This window comes from Myotis brandtii, unplaced genomic scaffold (genome assembly GCF_000412655.1).
Source record: "Myotis brandtii unplaced genomic scaffold, ASM41265v1 scaffold208, whole genome shotgun sequence".
Classification (NCBI taxonomy): Eukaryota; Metazoa; Chordata; class Mammalia; order Chiroptera; family Vespertilionidae; genus Myotis; species Myotis brandtii.
In genome coordinates, this window is record NW_005357764.1 from 2,026,307 (window position 1) to 2,050,318 (window position 24,012).

Genomic DNA, 24,012 nt, shown 5'->3' on the forward strand with positions numbered 1-24,012 from the left:
GGAGGCGGCAGCGTCCCGCCCCTCCCGGAGCCGGGGTAACGGCCGCCGCCTCTCGCCCCTCCCGCGTGGGCTCCTGCTTTGTCGGGGAGGGATCCTTGCATTCACTATTTTGCCAGGAAAACTAAGATTTCCCCTGGACACCCTTGTCGTCATTTACCAGGCCCCCTGCAGCGGAACTGTTGCCTCTCTGTGCGCGGCAGGCAGTGCCTCGGTCCTTTCCCACAAGCGCGTTTAGTTCATCTTCGCGGAACCGGCAGTTTACAGACGGCCAGGGACCCCGCTCAGAGGAGAGCCGGCCTGGAGTCCGGCAGCTGGACTCCGTGCCCTGTAGTAGCCAGGTCTTCCTGAGGAGTCGGCGACACCCAGGAGAGGTGGAGCGTTATGCTTCCGTCTTTATTTCTTCCCGTCAGGGAGGAGGCATTGCTGTGTCATTCAATCAGAGAGGGTCTGTTTGGAATCAGACACATGGGGCTTCAATGCGCAACATAGTCAGTTACCAAGTTAACAACTGTTTGGTTTTGAATAAGTTTCCTAACGTGTAAAATAGTGATAAAAACAGCTTATAAAAATCAATAAAAGCATGTTTAATAATAATAATGACAGAAAAGTTCCTCTACCTGGTGAAGGAAGTAGACATAAAAGTTCAGAAAGCACAGAGTCCCAAACAAGATGAAACCAAAGAGGCCCACACCAAGACACATCATAATAAAAATGCAAAAGGGTTAAAGATGAGAGGATCTTAAAGGCAGCAAGAGAAAAGCAGTTTAATTAGCTACTACTACTATTGTCAGCTGATTTCTCAACACACACTTTGCAGGCCAGAAGGGAGTGGCCAAAAATATTCAAAATGATGAGTAGCAAGGACCTACAACCAAGATTACCCAGCAAAGCTATCATTTATTGGGGGGTCACTAATTGGGGGTCAGATAAAGAGCTTCCCAGGCAAGAATAAGCTAAAGGAGTTCATCACCACCAAACCAGTATTACATGAACTAGTGAAGGGTATTCTTTAAGAAGAGGAAGAAGTAGAGAAAAAAGATAAAAAATATGAACAATAAAATGGCAATAAATACGTAAATATCAACAATTGAATCTAAAAATCAAAATAAACAAGAAATCTAATGAACAAAATAAACTGGTGAATAAAATAGAATCAGGCATGGAAACATGGAACAGACATGAATCTCAGAGGAAAGGGGGTGGGGGAGTGGGAGGAGATTAGCCAAAGATCTTACCTATGGACACAGGAGGGTGGTGAAGACCTGGGGCAGGGTGGGAACCAGGTGGAGGGGGGAGAGAAAGGTGGACATTTGTAATACTCTCAACAATAAAAATTTAAAAAAATCCTTACCTGAGGATCCTTTTATTGATTTTAGAGAGAGGAAGGTGGAGAGAGAGAGAGAAAAACATCAATATGAGAGAGAAACAGTGATCCCAAATGGGCCCCAACCGGGGATTGAACCGTGACCTAGGTATGTGCCCTGACCTGGAACCAAACTAGCAACCTTTTGGTGTACAGGATGACGCTCCAACCTACTTGACTGCACCACTTGGCCAGGGCTCAATTTCTTGATATAATGGTTTGAAGCACAAAGGATGTTGTTTTTTAAAATATATATTTTAAATTAATTTCAGAGAGGAAGGGAGAGAGAGAGAAACATCAGTGATGAGAGAGAATCATTGATTGGCTGCCTCCTGAATGCCCCATACTGGGGATTGATCCCACAACCCAGGCACATGTGTCCTGACCGGGAATCGAACTGTGACCTCCTGGTTCATACATAGGTTGACGCTCAACTACTGAGCCACATTGGCCGGGCAAGGTTTTTGATTTAAACAAAGCCCAGTTTCTTTATTTTTGTTGTTGTTGCTTATGCTTTTGATGTCATAGTTAACAAACCATTTCCTATTCAAGATCTCAAAAATTTATGCCTATGTTTCTCTTAAGAACCTAATTCCATTTCTTGCAATTTTTTGTATATGATAGGTAGAGGTCCTGTTTCATTCTTTTGTATGTGGATATCTACATTTGTTGAAAAGACTATACTTTCTCCATTCAAGTATTTTGGCATCCTTGTTGAAAATTGACAATCTGTGGGTGTTTTCTGGATTCTCAGTTCTGTACCATCAATTTTTGTCTATCCTTGTGTCAGTGTGCTAGTGTCTTGTTAACTAGCTTTGTGGTAAGATTTAAAAAAAAAATATTTTTAAAAATTGATTTTAGAGAGAAAGAGAGAGGGAGAGAGAGAAACGTTAATAATGAGAGAGTCATTGATTGGCTGCTTCCTGCACACCCCCTACTGGGGATCGAGCCCACAACCCGGCACGTGCCCTTGACTGGAATTGAACCCGGGACCCTTCAGTCCATAGGCTGACACTCTATCCACTGAGCCAAACCAGCTAGGGCTGTGGTAAATTTTGAAATTGAGATGTGATTCCTTAAAATTATTTCACTTTTTTCAAGATTGTTTTGCCTATTCTGGGACCCTCTGTTTCCGTGTGAATTTTAGGATCAGCTTGTTTATTTCCCCAAAAAAGCCAACAGGGATTTTAAAGTTTCCATTTGCAAATCTTCTACTTCCTTCATTAAATTTATCCATAAGCTGTTAGAACTTGAATTTTTCAAATTTCATTTTTGGATTGTTCATTGCTAGTGTTTTTTGTATATTGACCTTGTATTGTATAATCTTGCTGAACTTGTTCATTATAGTATTTTGTGGATTTTTAAAAAATTATAAGATTATGTCCTTTTCAGCTTGGGTGTGTTTTATTTCTTCTTGAATAATTGATCTGCCTAGAATTTTCAGTATAAAGTTCAATAGAAAGGATGAAAACAGACATTCTTGTCTTATTCCTATCTTAAGGAGAAAGCATTCAGTCTTTTATCTTTAAGTATGATATTACTGTTGGTTTTTTTGAGATATATTTTTATCAGGTTGAGGCATTGGTATTAAAAATCTTTTTAGATAAATTATAATATGCAGTCAAGAAAACCAGTGATCTAAGTCAATGTTTAAGGAACTAGGATAATCTGTCATATTATTCCTATTAAAATTTCATTAAAGAGGAGTGGAAAAGTTTAGATACCCAGTTTTACTTCTATTAGATGAGCATCTTTTTCTTTTATATGATTAAATTACAAATAGCATCTAGAAAACATACTTTTAAAAATACATATATTTTTATTGATTTCAGAGAGGAAGGGAGAGGGAGAGATAGAAACATCAATGATGACAGAGAATCATTGATCAGCTGCCTTCTGCACACCCCCTACTGGGGATGGAGCCCACATCCTGGGCATGTGCCCTTGACCAGAATTGAACCCGGGACCCTTCAGTCCACAGGCCGACACTCTGTCCACTGAGCCAAACCGGCTAGGGCTAGAAAACTTATACTTTGAATGAATTATTTGTCCGTGTATTTCAGACAGAAGGATGCCACGGAGAAAGAAAAAAGTTAAAGAAGCGTCTGAAGCTCAGAACTTGGAGAAGAAAGATGCAGAAACTTCCAGTCCTGTCAATGTGAGGAGGAAGCGTAAACTGGAGGATGCATTCATTGTGATATCTGATAGTGATGGAGAGGTTAGTATTTTGAAGTGTGAAGCTCTAGGTCTCAAACTAGGCCTTCTTACCCAAGACTGGTTTGTGTTGTGACTAAACCTTAATGCCAGCTTGCCAGACCTTGCAATTTTTACTCCGTTTCATTTTGATCATCTGTTATTTGAGTTCTTGCAGTAGACTCTGAACTTGCTTCTGTGCCTTCACCTTTTTCTCTCTACATTTCACTTAGCTTACTCCAACTTTAAGATTTCAGATTTTATATTTTTATACTTGATTGCTTAAAAATTTGTGACTGTAATACCTACAAGATCAGTTTAGAACTTTAATATGGTTTACTCTATCAGAACCTTCACAGTCTAGTCTTACTTATATTCTTATCAGCCGTTCATTTCTTGTCCCCTTGCTAAGACTATTATCACTATTAAAATTTTCCCTATTTGATGATCAAAAAGTTAAATATTTTTAATAATCAGAAAGATTGAGAATTTTTTCCTAACTCTATTGGATATATATTTTTAAAATTTCCTCATAGTACAGTTTTTAATTAGGGTTTTGTCAAATAGTTATTTTTTAAAGATGTAAAAGTATAAAGAAGAAAACAAAGCAACCCATCAATTCTACCACACACAGATATAAAATTTCTAAAAAATTATATAATGCTAAATCAAAACAGAATAAAAACTGTTTGAAAACAAAACAGTATAGAAAGGTATGAAATGAAGATGTATACCTTAGTCAGTGTATGTTTCTTGTATTCTTCCAGGAAAAAAAAAACTTCACGCATATACCATCAATAAAAACTTTTATAGAATAGAAATCATGCTACACAGACTGTTTTGCTTTTTCCACTTAACATTTCTTGGAGATCTTTCTGTAACAGCATGTATAGCTCTATCTCATTAAAATTTTTAAAAATTGCCAGATATGTCACACATGTAGGAGAGTGGCATAAAATGTAAATGCATAGTTAAAAAAATAATCTGAGCACCTGTATTCACCATCTTAGAAGCCCTCTTGATTTAGTGTGACCCTCCCCAATTGCATCCCTTTTCACCCTTGTAAAGGTAACCACTGTATTTGTTTTGTCTTTCCATGCTTTCCCTTACGATTCTACCATATTTATATTTATGTCTAAACAGTATACATATATATGTTGCAAAACGAGTCTTAGTGGTTAGGCACTTCTGCCAACATTTTTCTATAATCTACCTTTTCCCAAAGATTTGAAATTTTATCTTTATTATAAATTAAAATCTTGCCTATACATTTCTTTTTTTTTAGATTTTAAAATTTTGTTCCATTGATCTGTCACATAGTTTTGGAATAATTGTTCAGTCATTATCTTGGGTTATTTAGGTAGGCACTTGTATCTGCTAATAATGATCATTTTCTTTCTTCCTTTCTAGTACTTAAAACAGCTAATTTTTTTGTTTCATTGCATTGACTATAGCCTCCAAAATAATGTTAATTGTTATCAGTGATAGAGTACATCTTTGTTTTGAATTTAATTGTGGAAGTATTCTGATGTTTTGTTATTTGTTTCTTATTTCTATATTATATTTATTATAGAAATATCCTTTAATTGCTTATTTTCTATTAGTATTTTTAGGAATGGATGTTTAATCAAATGCCTTTTCATTATTTAGCAAGATGATGGCATAGTTTTCCTCCTTTAATCAATTAATATATAGTTCATTAATACATTGTCTAATGTTGGAACATTTTTGCATTTCTGGAGAAAATTTTACTTAGTCATGATGTATTACATTAACATAATACAGAATTTACTTTTTCATATCATTTATGAGTTTTGCATTTGTATTCCTAGTGGCATTGATTTTTATATAATTGTCTTTTTTTTTTTTTTTTTTTTTTTTGACTATATCAGATATTAGTTTCAGATTTCTGCTATAATATAGAAAGGAAGCTTTTTTTTTTTTAAAATATATTTTATTGATTTTTTACAGAGAGGAAGGGAGGGGGATAGAGAGTTAGAAACATCGATGAGAGAGAAGCACCGATCAGCTGCCCCCTGCACACCCCCCACTGGGGATGTGCCTGCAACCAAGGCACATGCCCTTGACCGGAATCGAACCTGGGACCCTTCAGTCCCCAGGTCGACGCTCCATCCAGTGAGCCAAACCAGCCAGGGCAAAAGGAAGCTTTTTATTGTTTTTTATGTCCTACCGCAGTTTAGATAATAAAGGAATGATCTGTTCTTTAAGATTTACTAGCACTTGCTCATAAAACTGTCCTACCAACTAATTTTTAATATACTCTTCATGTTCTTTTCATGTCTTGGTATTTTTGTGCATTTTTTAAAGACTTTTTTTGTTTTGTTTTAGAATGTAAATGAGTAAATGGTATAGTCATCCAGGAACACACTTATTTGGTCTTGAAAGTTGAAAATTGAATTAATTATTTGAAACTTCTTTTGCTCTTTGTACTACTGACAGTGCTAATTCCAATTTGTTCTTCAGTTTAGATATTAATTCCTTTGGGGATCCTTGCAGATTTTCCAAGACTGGGTCAATTGGCCATCTATTGTGCTTCCATAGAACCTGTGCTTACTTCTGTAGTATTAGTTGTTATACTGTTTTGAAATTGCCATTGTGCTTTTCTGCCTTCATCACTGGACCATGATTTCCTAGAGGGCAGGAATTCTTTATCTGTAACATTTAACATTTATCTGTAACACTTAACAATAATGTTTGGCCTATACCAGTAGGCATTCTCAAAAAATATCTGTATCAGGTTTTACTTGTTGGTGCTGTTTTATTTGAATATTTCTTTAAGAAAATGTTCTAGTTCCTGGTGCAAAAGAAGCCAGGAACTATCTTGTAGTTTTTAAACATAAAGATAATGGCACAAAGCCAACATCACTGGGGCTTCATCATAGCTTGCTTTTGCTGAGTAGTTACTTGCTCTGATCAATTTCATTCTTACTCTCATCAAGGTTCTAATTTAAGAGATCAAAGATGAGCTTTTGAAAACCTTGCCATTGTGTTTGAATTGCCATTTACTAACTATGTGACCTTACTGGACTTTTTATTATATATAAGACTAGTAATACTCGGTAGGATTGTTGTGAGGACTATGAATAAAGTAAGTAAAATTTTCTAGAGTGGTACTTCAGTAAATGATAACTGACATTGTAAATGTTCAGGATGGCAGAAGAGTAAAGCTAACGGACTTATGTTGATAACCCTATTGTCTTCTTCTCTTACATTTTTTCTCATGTTAACAAAATAACACTAAAAAATCCAAAGGAAAAGAAAAGGATATTTGGAGTTTTATGGTTGAGTAGAGCTAGTTTTTCCTGACCTTACACTTACTGAGCCTCACTTTTCTCATCTATGAAATGGAGGCAGTGATATTCTTCACACAGGAATTTTGAGAGGAATTAAATGAGGTAATGTATATAGAGGGCTTGGCACATAATGATATGCAATATATGGTAACTATATTATTATTACTCTTACTTTAAAAAGCTTCCATTTTGTGACAAAAATGTTGTGTATTAATTACTAGCTAATATTTAAAATTTTTTAAAAAATTGATTTCAGAGAAGAAGGGTGAGGGGGAGAGAGACAGAGAGAGAGAGAAAAAAACCATCAATGATGAGAGAGAATCATCGATTGGCTGCCTCCTGCATACCCCCTACTGGGGATCAAAGCCCCACAACCCAGGCATGTGCCGTGACTGGGAATTGAACTGTGATCTCCTGGTTAATAGGTCTATGGTCATTCATTGAGCTACATCAGTTGGACACCAGCTAATCTTTTAACATTTATACAATGTCTCTAGATGAAAAGTACTTCTTAATATAGTATGGTAATAAAATAAGAAATTCACTCATCTCAAACCATTCCTCTCTAAAGCTTGTAGACTTACATTATAAGAAGCACATTTATATAAGAGACCACAAAAAGTCTGCTGTGTCATAAAATCACTTCTTTGATACTAGTTGGAGCATCTACCTGACTGCCTGAAAGAAGATGCCCACAAGGGTCAGTAACCAGTTGGATTTTGTCAGTGCCAAAACAGTCTGTGGGACCAGTTGATGAATTGGATTTGTTTATTCTTGTTTTTTTCAATCTTCAATTCCCCATTTTCAAGATTCTCAGTTGTCACTTTGAAGTGTTTCAGTCGGATAAAAGTCTTTGGTTTCCTGGAAGTAGGAAGATACACTCCTGGCTACAACCCCTTCTTGCCCCCTCTCACCCTCTTTTAGAGAATAGTTTCTTGAATCTTACAGCATTTTTTTGCTTTTAGTATCTGTTTACCCTTTTAAGAATGTTAACTAAATTCGGGTATGTGCACTTCAAATTAAAATCAGCTGTACTATACCCAGAAGCATTTTTCTCCAGTCCTTTGCTTAGGCACTGCTGCAATGTTTTTTGTATGAAAAGAGAGCTTATTCAGTGAATATGTCCTATATCTTAGCAGATTCTTTTATAGATATTAACATTAAAGATTTTAATCTAAAGTTAATGTGGTAATACTTGAAATTGTTCACTTTTTGTAGGTTAAAAAGTTGCAGAAACAGTGAGCATTCATTTTGTAGTTCAGAATTCTCCACAGAATTTTTCCCTTTAATCTTATATCATATCTCAGCAAGTAATAACAGTTGTTTATGATCCATTTACATATCACACAATGAAGAAAATAATTATTGAATTGAGGGCATTAGCCTTAGTCTTTATGTAATTTATAATTTCTACTATGCACAGTAGTTTGGCTGGTATTTTTCAGTAATGGAATGTTGATTAACATTCTGGCACAAGTTCCTTAATCTCGGAAATTTTCCTGTTGTTACTCCTGGCTTCATAAAAAGTAAAAGTTTAACCCTTTATCGTTTTAAACAGTTCAGAACTTAATGTTTGTCAAAAATAAAGCTGAAAGAATTTTTCTATCATCAAGCTCATCACACATTTCCTAAAAGTACTGCTGAGTTGCCAATATCTGTGCACTCATGGGGTTGCAATGAAAATATGTTGCTAGCTTTATTTATTTTATTAATTGGTCTTCCATATCATGATCTGCCTTCTGAATATATTAAGCTATGTTGCCATTGGAATATGGTACTTGAGCTACCTTCTTTGCCTCAGACTCACCCATTATTTCCAAGTAGACAACTTTGCCATTTTTAATTTCTTTCTATATAGTTTTTTTGTCTTAGTAAATATAGTATTTATAAGAAATCCATAAAGTACTAATGTTTATATATGAAGTATTAAGCATCTGTGTGAGCTTATTAATTTAATACTCAGATTTTAAAATTTATTTTGAACTTTGTTTTCTATATAAATGTTTAAATTTTCATAGTTTTTTAGTTAGTATGTATTTAGAAATAAGACACTCTGATTGTTATATACACCATCAATTGTGGGTTTAAAACTGAACTCAATATGTGAAGGATTATACTTTTGAGTAAAACTAGAAGTAAACTTTTGCCCTTTATGTCTTCACAATTACTTGGATCATTATTTTTTTTTTTTTTACTGCTACTGCTATTTCAGAAAGATTTGTTTTTTTTCTTGATGATGAAAGTCCAGTGAAGCTTGTTTGAAATCTATAAATTAGTATTTAAAATAAATAATATAAAGTTTGCTTTTTTTGTTTAGCTAGTAGTATTAAAGTATAACTTTAAAAATGGGCTTGATTAAAAATATAGTTAATATAAATTATAAATAAATCTATATTTTCTCAGATATTTATAGACTTTGAATTTTAATAAATAACTTTAAAACAGCATATATTATTATAAATTGGTGTTTTTGCAAATGACTAGTCTGCAGCTTTCACCGTGTAAATTCTCTTATCCTGCATGGATGTTGTAGCAATGTCAGATTGCTGTAAAAGTTTCTAAATGCTTATTCTCAATTTCTGTGCTTATTTTGTTGCAGACTAGCAACAATCAGTGTGCTGATTTTCACCTATAGATCATACTTTGAGTAGCATTGATTGAGGTTGTTTACAGTCTTTTACAATGACAAAACTTTCCACTGTGAACATAATTATTCACAGAGGTTAAATATCTGTAGAATAAATTCCCAGAAGTATATTGCTGGACAAAGAGTGTGTTGTATATTTATGATTTTAGAGGTTATTTCGAATTTGTTCTCTAAACTAGAATATTGCATCCCTTATATCCCATCAGTGGTATGAGAGTACCTGTTTCCCCACAGTAAGAGTTTTATAAAACATTTTAATTTTCACCTAGTATTGGTAAAAGAAATATAGTATCTATATAATTGTTTTGATTTGCATTTCCAAAGTGAAATTGAGCATCTTTTCATATACTTACTAGAGGCCCGGTGCATGAAATTCGTGCAGGGGGTGTGTGTGTGTCCCTCAGCCCAGCCTGCACCCTCTCCAATCTGGGACCCCTCGAGGGATGTCCGACTGCCCGTTTAGGCCCGATCCTGGTGGGCCTAACTCACATTCCAGGACTGTTGGCTCCCAACCACTCACCTGCTTGCCTGCCTGGTTGCCCCTAACCTCTTCTGCCTGCCAGCCTGATCACCCCCTAACCACTCCCCTGCCAGCCTGATTGATGCCTAACTGCTCCCCTGCTGGCCCAGTTGTCCCTAACTTCCCTCCCCTGCCAGCCTGGTCACCTCTAACTGCCCTCCCCTGCAGGCCTGGTCCCCACCCACTGTCCTCATCCATAGGTGCACGATTTTTGTCCAGTTTCTTCCCGCATCTCCCATTCCTGATCGCCCACAACTGCCCTCCCCTGAAGGCCTGATTGCCCACAACTGCCCTCCCCTGCTGGCCTGATCGCCCACAACTGCCCTCCCCTGATGAAGGCCTGGCCCACAACTGCCCTCCCCTGCTGGCCTGATCGCCCACAACTGCCCTCCCCTGAAGGCCTGATTGCCCACAACTGCCCTCCCCTGCTGGCCATTTTGTGTCCACATGGGGATGGCCATCTTGTGTGTTGAAGTGACAGTCAATTTGCATATTACCTCTTTATTATATAGGATGAGTCCCTTGTGCATGTTTTTCTAGGAAGTGTCTTAACATGTCTTTTCCTATGGGAAGAGGCTAAATATTGTTTTGTTAATTGATTTGTAAGAGGTCTTTATATATAGTCATGCACCACTTAACATCACATTCTGAGAAACACATTGTAGTAGATCTCATTCTGTGAATATCATAGAGTGTACTTACACAAACCTAGATTTACACAAACCTAATCTTACACACCTTAGGCTATATGGTATAGCCCCGTGGTCGGCAAACTGCGGCTCGTGAGCCACATGTGGCTCTTTGGCCCCTTGAGTGTGGCTCTTCCTAAGCCTTAGGAGTACCCTAATTAAGTTAATAACAATGTACCTACCTATATAGTTTAAGTTTAAAAAATTTGGCTCTCAAAAGAAATTTCAATCGTTGTACTGTTGATATTTGGCTCTGTTGACTAATGAGTTTGCCGACCACTGGTATAGCCTATTGCTCATGGGCTACAAACTTGTACAGCATGTTACTATATAAAACAGCACAAGATTAATCAAGAACAAGAGAAAATGATGCAATCAAGATATATGGTAAGCACAAGATGTATGAGGTTACTGCTGGTGTAACATGGCATACTGTTTTACAGCAAACTTTTTTGGTAAGTAGAAGGAATATACTCTAAAACAGGGGTCCTCAAACTACAGCCCGCGGGCCACATGCAAATACAAATATTGTATTTGTTCCCGTTTTGTTTTTTTACTTCAAAATAAGATATGTGCAGTGTGCATAGGAATTTGTTCATAGTTTTTTTTAAACTATAGTCCAGTCCTCCAACGGTCTGAGGGACAGTGAACTGGCCCCCTGTTTAAAAAGTTTGAGGACCCCTGCTCTAAAATAACAACAAAAATTATAGTAAATACATAAACCAGTAACATAGTCGTTTATTACCATTATCAAGTATTATGTACTATATACAACTAGTGGCCCGGTGCACGGATTCGTGCACATTGAAAGGAAATTAATTAGAAGAAATATTTTAGTATCGCTATTCACCCTTGATCTATAATAGAAGTGTCAGGTTGGTCACTTAGCCTTTTAAACGCGCCAGCGAGAGCTTTATATGTATCGCGCATGTGCGAGTTAATGTTTATTTGTAAATTGCCAGTGCGCATCATATGTACCGGTCAGACGGACGTACGGTTGGTCACTTAGCCTTTTATGTATGTAGATAGAAGGTAGTATGTACTATGCTTTTATATGACTGGCAGCAGTGTAGATTTGTTTACACCAGCATCATCAAAACATGTAATATGTGTGTACGATGTTGCATTGGCTATGATGTCACTCAGTGATAGGAATTTTTCAGCTCCATTATAATCTTATGAGACCACTGTAATATATGCAGTATGTTGAGTGAAATGATTATGCAATGTATGACTATAAAAGGAAAATTAGCCCTTTGTCTGACAAATGTGTTGCATACTTTCTCCAAGTTGTTCTCTTGCTTTTTGACGTACTGATTAAAAAAATTTGCCCTGAGTTAAAACATTATTATTATTATTATTTTTATTGCTAAAAGTATTACAAAGGGTATTACATATGTGTCCTCCCCCCCCGCCCCCCCCCGGCCCTTGACAATCCCCTGGCCTCCCTTACCCCCCAGTGTCTTATGTCCATTAGTTATGCTTATATGCATGCATACAAGTCCTTTGGTTGATCTCTCCTACCTCCTGCCCCCCAACCCTCCCTGGCCTTCCCGCTGCAGTTTGACAATCTGTTTGAGGCAGCTCTGCCTCTGTATCTATTATTGTTCAAAAGTTTATAATGGTCTCTATTATCCATGAATGAGTGAGATCATGTGGTATTTTTCCTTCATTGACTGGCTTATTTCACTTAGCATAATGCTCTCCAGCTCCATCCATGCCGTTGCAAATTGTAAGAGTTCCTTCTTTTTTACAGCAGCATAGTATTCCATCGTGTAGATGTACCACAGTTTTCTAATCCATTCATCTACTGATGGGCACTTAGGCTGTTTCCAGATCTTAGCTATGGTGAATTGTGCTGCTATGAACATATGGGTGCATATATCCTTTCTGATTGGTGTTTTTGGTTTCTTGGGATATATTCCTAGAAGTGGGATCACAGGGTCAAATGGGAGTTCCATGTTTTGTTTTTTGAGGAAACTCCATACTGTCTTCCATAGTGGCTGCACCAGTCTGCATTCCCACCAGCAGTGCACAAGTGTTCCTTTTTCTCCACATCCTCTCCAGCACTTGTCGTTTGTTGATTTGTTGATGATAGCCATTCTGACAGGTGTGAGATGGTACCTCATTGTTGTTTTGATTTGCATCTCTCGGATGATTAGTGACTTTGAGCATGTTTTCATATGTCTCTTGGCTTTCTGAATGCCCTCTTTTGAAAGGTGTCTATTTAGATCCTTTGCCCATTTTTTGATTGGATTGTTTATCTTCTTTTTTAAAACATTATTTTTTTAAACTTTTTTTTTTTTTTGGTTAATCCTCATCCAAGGATATTCTTTCTATTGATTTTTAAAGAGAGGGAGGGAGGGGCAGAGAGAGAGAGAAACATTGATGTGAGAGAAACATATGGATTGGTTGTCTTTTGCATAGGCATAATCGGGGATTGAACCTGCAACCCAGCTATGTGCCCTTGGTTGGGAATTGAACCCACAACCTATTGGTGCGTGGGCCGATGCTCTAGCCATTGAGCAATACCAGCCAGGGTGATTTTTAAACTTTCAAGCCTTTTCTGAACTTGGGTAGCATGCTTACTACTATTTTGCAGATAGTCCACTTTTTACATGAGCATGTGTATGACAGATAATGTCAGTATGTTAAATATTTTTTATTTTTGTGATATTTATTGGTTCTAGATCTACATTTTTTTTTGGTACTGTAAAGGATCTTTTTTTTTTTTTAAAAAAAAACACCTGATTTTAGAGAGAGAGGAAGGGAGAGAAAAACATTGATATGAAAGAGAAACTTTGATTGGTTGCCTCCTGAATGCACTTCACCCAGGGATTGAACCCGAAACCTAGGTACGTGTCCTGACCAGGAATCAAACCTGAAACCTTTTTGTGTGTGAGACAACGCTCCAACCAACTGAGCCACCTGGCCAGGGCAGTACTGTAAAGGATCTTTTACTGATGTTTTCTGTGAATGTTTACAACTGCTGATTCTTCAGAGCCTCAGCAGCCTCCTGGCTGTAGAGGAGATGGAAAGAGTATTACTTTTAATGGTAGCTATCCTGATCATATTTCTTTGTTTTGAAACAGGAACCACAGGAGGAAAATGGATTGGAGAAGATGAAGACAAAACAGTTGAATAGAGCAAAGTGTTTGGCTAAAAGAAAAATTGCACGTATGTTTTTGTTTTTAGAATTGATTAGAAATTATGTCATAGTGTTGTACCAAAAAAAGGAGAAAGTCTTTATTTTTTCCATTGTTATATGAAATGTTCTCTTTTAGCCATTTTAAGTACTCACAAATTATACAAGTTTTCTTGATATATACTATCTAGTTTTGTGTTCTGGATTATTAACACTCTGTTTGCATGTCTCAGTGGGAGGTTAACCTGAATGTTGGGAGATGTTAATTATTGTAAATTATAACCAGCATAATCAGCTTCACACAAATTTTGTACTTCTCTTGTTTAGCTTAGCAGAATCATTTGATAAGGTAATATTTAATGCTGATAAGGTTGAAACTTGCTGACATTTTCCTTAAGGGAGCATGCTCCCAGGTGTGATTCTAATTTTTTTTCTATTTTTTCTTCTGGTTGAATTTTTATCTAGTAGAGAGGTAAGGTAAAATGTTTTAGTCAACAGCAGTGTTAATTGAACTTTAGTCTTAGAACATGTTGATATGTGAAAATAAGAGAAAGTAACTAGTGAATGAGAGTGTCCTTTTAATTCTGAGTGGTTAAAGAAAATTTTTAATGGTGGTTTTGTCAAGTTATGTGGCTCTGTGTTGTCAGTAAAAGATACATCAAATGATTGAGTTTGATAATTGAAATTGAAGTTTTGTGTTTCTTTAAATAATATATAATAACACATAATTTGACTATGATTATTTTAAATATATTTTTATTGATTTCAGAGAGAAAGGGAGAGAAAGAGAAATATCAATGATGAGAGAGAATCATTGATTGGCTGCCTCCTGCACGCCCCCGACTGGGGACCAAGCCCGCACCCCGGGCATGTGTGCCCTCACTGGGATTCAAACCTTGCCCTCCTGGTTCATAGATTGATGCTCAACCACTGAGCCACACTGGATGGGCTCTCCTGAACTTTAATAGCAAACCATACCACCACTGTATGTGACCGACAGTGACATTATTTATCCTTTACCAGTTGCAAAAATAATTGATTCACTAACATTCTTTAACAATGATCAGTTGGCTGTGTTTTTCTTAAAGTATCATTATGAACTCTGGGATTCAAACATATTTAATGTGTTTTAATTCATTATTTTTATCGATATTCTAGTTCTAGTTTTGGCCAGGGAGAACCTTTTTACTTTGGCTCTTAAATTTTTTTGATATGACCCTGGTAATGTCTTATAGCTTCCTTGCTCACAAATATGACAGGTACTCTAGCTCATCTTCTACATTTCTATTACAGACTTTGAATCAGCCATTTCTCCTAGGTATGCCAGTTGCTTTTAATAGGAAATGATGTTTGGAGATCACATTCTGGTCACTAGGGAAGGTCTTTTCTACTGGGTAAACGGTCCCATCAAGAGGATTCTGATTGAGTAAATTATTCTGGTTAAATGTCGAGCATAAAGCAGTGTGATTGGTATGTAGCAAAAAGCCCTGAAAGCTGGTTCCTGTTTATTCATTCACCAAATATTTGAGTATCTACCAGTTGCTAGGTATTCTTTTTTATATAGAGGTGGACAAAAGTAGATTAATGATAATAAATAATACAGTAATTAGTAAATAAGAAATAATACAAGAATGAACTGTTTCACGTACTCACAACTGTAAACCTACTTTCGCCTACCCCTGTATGCTGAAGATACAGCAGTGAACAAAATAGGCACAAACTGCCTTCATAGGAGCTCACAGTCTAGTTAATCCAGGATTCTTGTAACTTCTGCTGCCGACCTTGGCCAATACCTTACTTTTTGGGACTTTCCTCATTTATAAGATTATAAAATTGTATTACATGGTCTGTAGTATCTTCACTTGAAAAGTTTAATAATTCTATTCCTTGCCTCCATGCTTATTCATTGTTTGTGGTATCCCTCCCCTCTCTTTCCTTGCCCTTCTACAGAAATGACAGAAGAAGAACAGTTTGCTCTAGCTCTCAAAATGAGTGAGCAGGAAGCTAGAGAAGTGAACAGCCAGGAGGAGGAAGAAGAAGAGCTCTTGAGGAAAGCCATTGCAGAAAGCCTAAATGTAAGCATGCTATGCTGAAAAAGTTTGTGAGGATTGATAAGTAAAATTCTTTTTCTTTTACAGTGTTATGGTTGCATTAGAAACTAATGCTGTAGTAGTTCATAGGATTTTCAACTAATAAATATTCCCACAATTTTTAAAGCCCATGTTGAATTGTTGATAAGCCAAATTTGAAGTGTTTTGCTAATTCTGTATGAAAGAGTTTTCTTCCATCTCACAGATTTTCAGTCCATGGCTTAAGAGAACCATAGTAGTTGGCAGCTTCTGAAAAGAATGACCTATTAACAAGAAACCAAAAGGGGCAAGATAAAGAACTTACCTCCCCTATTTTGTAGAGAGAACAAAGAGAATGAGAGCTAGAGGTGGGTTACAGAGAGAAAGAATGGGCAGTTTTAAAATGTTTCAAATAATGTTAAATTGTGATTTGAATAAGTGTAATTGAAATTATTTTAAATATGAAGGATATTTGCCAGTGACAGGTCCTGAGCTATTTATGCCATCTACTTCTCTATATTAGAAAAGGGTTTAGTATAGAACCTAGGATAGTTATTTGCACGTAGTAAGCATTCAGTATGCATTGTGGAATTCATTTGAATTGTGCATCTACATTTTAAGGAGGAGCATCTCTTAGGGACAGTGGCCTCCCCTTTTTGTCGTTCCTGTGACCCTTCATGTGTAGCTATTTTAATAATAAACCTGATCTTGTTTGGTATTACTTGTTTCAGAGTTGCCGGCCTTCTGATGCTTCTGCTACCAGATCTCGAGCTCTGGCCATTGGACCATCTTCACAATCCCAGCAAGAGAAAACCACAGACTCTGGGACCACTGAAGGCATGTCTCCCTGTTCTGACTCCTTGCACTCATCAAATATAACCATATCACAGGGATCTCATCCTGACAGTAGATATACAGAAATTCCCTAAATTTCTTTGGTGGTATTAAAGAGGTTAAATCAGAAAGTAGTTGAGATATCACTAATATCCAGCATACTTTATCTCCAAGGAAAAGCCAACAGTTGGTTAAACCCAAAGAAGAGCCTTATAACCCACATTATGTAGTTCTTGGTAAGTGAGAACTTACCAAGCCCTCTTAATAAAAAAGTTTGTCCTTAGCCCTACTTTTTCTCAAATACCTACAGGCATATGGCAGCTGGTACCTCCATCACTGTTTAAAGGCTCACATATCAGTCAGGGAAACGAGGCTGAGAAAAGAGAGGAGCCTTGGGACCACACTGAAAACACTGAAGAGGAGCCGGTCTCTGGCAGCTCAGGAAGCTGGGACCAGTCAAGCCAGCCAGTGGTTGAGAATGAGAACGTTAAATGTTTTGACAGATGCACTGGCCACTTGGCTGAGCACACACAGTGTGGGAAGCCACAGGAAAGTACTGGGAGAGAATGTGATTTTCACGAAGCTGCCCAGGGTAGGGGGGACACATCTAGGCACTTTCTGCCTGCCTCAGCAGATGCCAAAGGTATCCAGAACAGTGGGGGCACTGTGCACTACTTCTGGGGTATTCCATTTTGCCCAGCTGGAATAGACCCTAACCAGTATACCAAGGTCATTCTCTGCCAGTTGGAGGTTTATCAAAAGAGCCTGAAAATGGCTCAGAGGCAGCTCTTTAAAAAAAAAGGATTTGGGGAACCAGTGTTACCTAGACCTCCTTCTCTGATCCAGAATGAATGTGGCCAAGGAAATCAGGCTAGTGAAAAAAATGAAGGCATCTCAGAAGATATGGCAGATGAAGACAAAGAGGAGGAGAGGCAAGAGTCTAGGGCATCTGTCTGGCACTCAGAAACCAAGGATTTCCAAGAAAGTCCAATTAAAAGCTTGAAAGAGAAACTTTTGTTGAAGGAAGAACCAGCAACCAGTCATGGTCAGGTAAGGGTCAGTGATACTGTGATTAAGGATGATTTATTCACAGATTAAATAAAGATTTTAGCTATGCTTTTTGTGTTTTTCCCCCTTTATTTTTTTTCTCCCCCCCCCCCCTTTATTTTTAATGAAACACATGCCCATTATAGAAAACTAGGAAAGGACAAAAGAGTGTAAAGAAGAAAAAGTTACCCATAATCCCAGCACCTAGAGAGGCATATTTCTGTGCATATAAAAATATTTTCTTCTGTTTACTTTTTCAACAAAATGGAAACTCTTTTGTATAAGCTTTGTTCCTTTTCCCCACTTAATAGTTTACCTTAGATCTTTTTTTATTTATTAACTATATTGGAAAACATTTTATAATATGAATGTACCATAGTTTATTTTTTGTGTGTTTTAAAATTTACATTAGTTTTAAAAAGTTTAGTTTTTGAATGGGTAACAGTGTTCACATGGCTCAAAAGATATAAATGAACTATCTGTCCTCTGTCCCTATCCCCAGCCGACCAGTTTCCTCCCTAGAGTCAACCTTTATGACTAGTTTTCTAGTGTGTCCTTTCAAGAGATTTTATGTAGTACTAGTATAGGCACCTTCCTTTACCCAGGTCATGGTATACTCTACACATTATTCTGCATCGTGCTTCTTTGATTTAATATCTCTATGAGATCATTCCATGACAGTACATATGAGAGTTTCTCTCTTTTTTGGATGTGTAATGCTCCATGTATAGATGAGTTTTATTTTATCCAATGCTGCTGTTGGTGGACATTTAGGTTGTTACCAGTATTTTACTACTACTGGAGTGATTTCTGTTGTACAGAAGATGTTTCATTCACATGGGAGATATTTCTACAATAATTTATTGTAGATATAATTGGTGGGTCAAAATATGTATGCATTTACAGTTTTGTTAGCTATTGTCAAATTGCTTATTGATAGGGGTTGTATAAATTTACACTCATTGCAATGTATGAGTACAGGCTTCCCCATACCCATACCAATACAGTGTTATTAGGACCTCTTGATCTTTGTTAATCTGAGAGATGAAAAATATTACCTCAATGCAGTAGGAATTTTCATTTTTCTTACTATGTGTATAGTTGAGACTCATTTGTATTTCCTTTTCTGTGTTTAGATCTTACAGGCATTTTTCTTTTTGACCATCTTTTTCTTAGTGGTTTATAGGCATTCTTTATGTATTAGGGTGATATGAAACACATGTAGTTTTCCAGTTTATTCCCCCCCACCCCCCACCCCCCCACACACATAATACATAATGGTCTATTTCCAATTTTGCTTGTGGTAATTTTCTATAATTTACTGAAAACAGTCCCTTTTTTGGGGACATTTAGGTTGCCTTTTTAGTTTTTTTTTCTGACATACCTAGATTGTATTATATATGAAAGCTTATATTCAGTTTTGTTCTCTGAATGTTATAAAAGCAGTTATATGATTTTAAACTCTTCATACACTATAAATAGAAAGAGTAATCTTTTATATGACTATACTGTTCCTTGTTGCTATTTCTGTTTTTAGTTTTGTTTTGCTGTTAACCTATTTGTTCTGTCTCTTATGATAAGGGTTCTAGAAATGGTAGCTATGAGAAATTTCATAGCATAGTGCACAGAGTATGGATTTGAAGTTTGAATTTTGACATTTTTGTTTTAGTAACTGTACCTTTGAGCAAACCATTTAACCCTCTGAATCTGTTTTTTACATCTGTAACATGGGAATAGCAAGTCATTAGTTTAATGATTAAAGTGAATTGTGTAAAGTGCCTAGTATAATGCTTAGGACATTTGGTCAATGGTAGTTCTCTCTAAGGGACTGGAAGGTCATTCACTGAGAGTACCTTCTGGGAATCATTCTTGCCTAGCATTTTCTTCATCCACATTATGGAAAAATTGCTGTATGTGAAGAGAAAGTACTTTTAGTGACTTGACTCTTTTTCAAATGAAAGGTTATGTTTATAATAACATGTTTCATTTCCTAGTTTTTTGCAGTTTAGAGATGCTTCCCCTTAAAAGAATAAACTATGCAATGATTTATTGTAACTCAAGTTGTTAGACTTGTCAAGTTCTGAGGTTTGAAACAATCTCTTAGGAATAGCATGGACGTGGTCAGACCTTATTGGCTAGCTTTAATAGATTGAAGTTCTTTTACTTCATGAACAGGCCACAAAATACTACAAATATTATTAATTGGTACTATTTGGTTATAACAAATAAAATCAAGCTATCTTAATTAAAAAAAGACTTTATCATAAGGAAACATGGTGCCTCATAAATTTTAAAACAGGATGGTAACCAAGCCTGGAGAAGATACTGAGTCTAGAAAATCATTGGTAATTTTTCTGTATCTCAGTGCTATATTGTATCTACTTCATTTCCCCCCTGCAGACTGTCTTCCTTTGCTTCTGTCTTTCACATGGTAGGTGGAAAATACTGATCCTGTACAGTTCTCAAACTTAAATACAGATTACAGGAGATTTACTTTCTTTCAGTTCAATTTCAAATTTCTAGGAAAGGAACTTATGGCCCATTTGATGTTAATAGCTCTCACCAGAACAGTTGGCTGTGGCCTGAAGTGGGTATGTGTCACATTGTACAAATGGCTATGATACTATAATGCAGTGATTGGGGTGAGGGGCAGTCTTCAGTGAAAAGAAACCAGGCAGACAATCTAGTGAGTATCCAGAGCAGTCATTAACATTAATTTTAGAGATCACTTAGAACTATTGAAAAATGTTCAAAAATTTTTAGAATAAGGTTGAAAGCCTCCACAATCCTACCATCTAGTGATGTATTCCTTCTTTTTTTCTGTACCTGTTTTTTGTATGGTTAAGATAATATTTTTGTATTTTAAAGTTAACATGTAAACATTTTCTTATGTTAAAATTATAGATTTCATTTTTAATGATTAATATTCTGGCTTATGAATTTTTAAACTATTTTTCTATTGCTGGATATTTTGATTGTGATAAACATCTTTCTGAATAAAAATTTTCTTTATTTAAAATTAGTGTCCTTAGGGAGAGGGAACCAGAAAAATGTTGGATTAAAGAGTTATGAACATAAAGTTTTGCTATTTGTTGCCAGATTGCTTTTCAGAAAGGCTGCTCAAATTTATACTCCTTCCTTCCAGCTGTGTATCAGAATACCTATGTCACTGCAGCCTTGCCAACATAGAGTAGTATCTTTAAAAAACAGCAATAAGCTTACTAATTATATAGGCAAATAATGAAAGTGTTACGATTGTAATTTCACCTCTTGTCTTGGTCTTTGGCTTTTAGGAATTGTGGGTTGAACGAATTTATATTTTTGTTAAATATTTACTATTGATTTTGGTTTCGCTGGAGTTGCCCACATTTGAGACTACTTGGTTGATAGAGATAGCAAGATAGTCCCAGAAATATGGATTCAGAAAAATATTCACCCTGAGGCAGATTGCTTACTTTATATGAAGGCTATAAAAGCTTTAAAGTCAGATGTTAACTGGTTTCTGGCATCACTGAGATAATGGGGAATTGTTAATGAAGATGGAGTGATTATCTTGATGACCGTTCAGCAGGGAAGTGGGGGGTAGTATATTAATGTGATCACTATTTTTCAATGTCTGATCTTTAATTTTTCAGTTCAGATACTGGAATTTGTTTCCCAGAAATGATCACCTTGTATGTGGGTATGAGAACTGACTTGACTAACCAAACTTCAAGCTGACGTGAGCACCAAATGACAGTTTGTTAATTTATTATGGAAGAGAGACATTTTTAGTGATTGGAATACTCAGGTCCATCATTTACTGTATCTCCTTCTAGGATGAGGTATAATGAAAGCTGAAATAATAATCAGAAAATGGAAATTTTAAGAGATGATTCAACTAGTCTATGGAAAGACTTGATATACTACCAGTGCCTGACAACAGAGGATATTTCTATGGTGACCAGATATGTCTATTCACTTTCACTTTCTCAGGCCATGATGTTGATGACACTGCTTGAATCTGGATCTTTGAATTTTCTTTTGTAGATTTTTTTGTAAACTATCCTTTTCCCATTAATGTATTTCTTTAGGCAGAGAGCTATGTCTTGATTAGGCCACAGTTTCCTTAGTTAAAGTTACATTGCTATCATGCTTCCCTGTTGAAATTTACCTTGATGAAATTTGGGTATTTTGTTTGCTTGTTTTACTGTGTTGTTTTCATATTCTGGAAGAGCCTCACTTTACCCCTATCTTCAAATTACTGCTATTGAGGTATAAGTTTAGAAATTAAAAATAATTTATTGAAATAAAGACATTCTTGGGATATGTTGAAATGGTTGGGAAGAAGATAATTTGAGTAAATAATATAACAGTACTGGTTAGAGCATGTATTTTGGAGTTAAACAGGTCCAAGTTCCATTTTTGACCAAGTCTGTGAATTTGGGCAAATTATTTAACCTGTCAAAGTTGCATTTCCCTCACTTCAAAAATAATCTTAATTATTTCCTCAAAAGTTTCTTGTTAGAACTAAAGGAGATAATGCATGTAAGTGATTATCATAGGCCTGGCATAAATAGGTGCACAACATATTTTTTTTAAAACTTACTCTGGGAAAGGTAGAGATGCTTTAGCCTAAGGCAGAAGTGGAGGTATCTTATAACTTCTTAGTGCTTTGATTGCTTCTGAAGCCTAAGGCTTAGTCAACAAATCATTCTAAGAAGGTAAAATTCTATTAAATGTACACTAGGTGTCAGTATTTACCTTTTAAAAAAGCATTTTTAAAAAATTGCTTTCAGAGAGGGAGAGGGAGAGAGAGAGGGAGAGAGAGAGGGAGAGAGAGAGAGAGAGAGAGAGAGAGAGAGAGAGAAACATCAATGTTGAGAGAGAACCATTGATTGGCTGCCTCTTGCACGTCCCATACTGAGGATCAAGCCCACAACCTAGGTATGTGCCCTTGACCGGGCATGTGCCCTTGATGGGAATTGAACCTGGGACCCTTAGGTCTACAGGCCAACGTTCTATCCACTGAGCAAAATGGGCTAGGGCAGTATTTACCTTTTTTTGAGATTTCAGGAATGAAACTGGTTTTTCTCTACTGAGCTCAAACAAATAGGTGACATATTTATTGCTGTTGTATTTTAGTACTTCTGACAGCTTTGTTCAACCTTTATTTTTCATAATGGCTACATTGCTGATCACAGCTTTATCTTCCCTTTGACTGAAGGGATTCCTGTTTTTTAGTATATTTCATCATTTTCCTGAGTAGTAGAGAGATGGCTAACTTGTTTAGGTTGTTTATACCCTCTAGGAGACCCTCTAAACTTCAGCCAATAGTTTTACATCTATTGGAAGAAGTCTTACAGTTAGGGACACTTCCTCAGAAGCCCACCTAAGTTAGCAGTAGCTGCTTTTTCTGTGCTCTTCTGTGCACCTATATTTAATGAGTAGACATTTGTGACAACTACCATTAATCAAAGAATAGTCTTTTTCTTATCCAGTCCCTATCTATTATATTTCATTAAAAAAACCCAGATCTTTTATTTTTATTTATTTTGTTAGTCCTCACCTGAGGATATTTTTCCATTAATTTTTAGAGAAAGTGAAGAGAAAGGGAGAGACAGAGAAACATTGATGTTAGAGAAACACTTCGATTGGTTGCTTGCCACACGAGCTCCGACCAGGGCCTGGGCTGGAGATGAGCCTGCAGCCAAGGTCCATGCCCTTGACTGGAATTGAACCCAGGGCCCTTTGGTCCACAGGCCAACGCTCTATCCACTGAGCCAAATTGGCTAGGGCTGTTATATTTCTTAAAAGATATCCCTGTAGCCAGATACCAAAACTATAGTGGCAGATTTATAGTAAAAGGAATCTTTATAACCTTCCTTTTGGAATGTTCTATGTTATAAGTCTGTTGTGCCCGGAGAGACGTCTTTCATGGATTGCAGTGTTTTTCCCAACTCAGTATTTCCACTGAAAACTGGACTTTTCTCTATATCTCCTCCTCCCACAACAAAAGCTTTATTACTGCTTTACTGAAATCATAATTTGACTCACCAATTAATATTTATGTCTTGTATTTACAAAGTGCATCACATCTTGTTTAATTCTCTCTCTTTTTTTAATTGTTTTCCTTTTGTCCTTTTTATTTATTTTTTAAAATTAAATCTCTATTGTTCAGATTATTACAGTTGTTCCTCTTTTTCCCCCCC

General features: G+C 36.4%; 1 protein-coding gene across 5 annotated transcripts in view; it reads left to right on the forward strand.

The window, feature by feature from the left end:
* The first annotated feature begins 1,451 nt into the window (after positions 1 to 1,451).
* Positions 1,452 to 24,012, forward strand: part of UIMC1 (ubiquitin interaction motif containing 1) — a 69,821-nt gene continuing 47,260 nt past the window's right edge. For 4 of the 5 annotated variants that reach the window (XM_014539072.1, XM_014539073.1, XM_014539074.1 and 1 more), the window contains exons 1-6: positions 1,452 to 1,472; positions 3,427 to 3,581; positions 13,819 to 13,903; positions 15,822 to 15,946; positions 16,672 to 16,777; positions 17,085 to 17,824. In XM_014539072.1, the coding sequence (XP_014394558.1) occupies positions 3,435 to 3,581; positions 13,819 to 13,903; positions 15,822 to 15,946; positions 16,672 to 16,777; positions 17,085 to 17,824 (1,203 nt within the window). In that variant the 5' untranslated portion in view covers positions 1,452 to 1,472; positions 3,427 to 3,434. The remainder of the gene's footprint in view (positions 1,473 to 3,426; positions 3,582 to 13,818; positions 13,904 to 15,821; positions 15,947 to 16,671; positions 16,778 to 17,084; positions 17,825 to 24,012) is intronic. The other variant, XM_014539076.1, reaches the window with a different exon arrangement.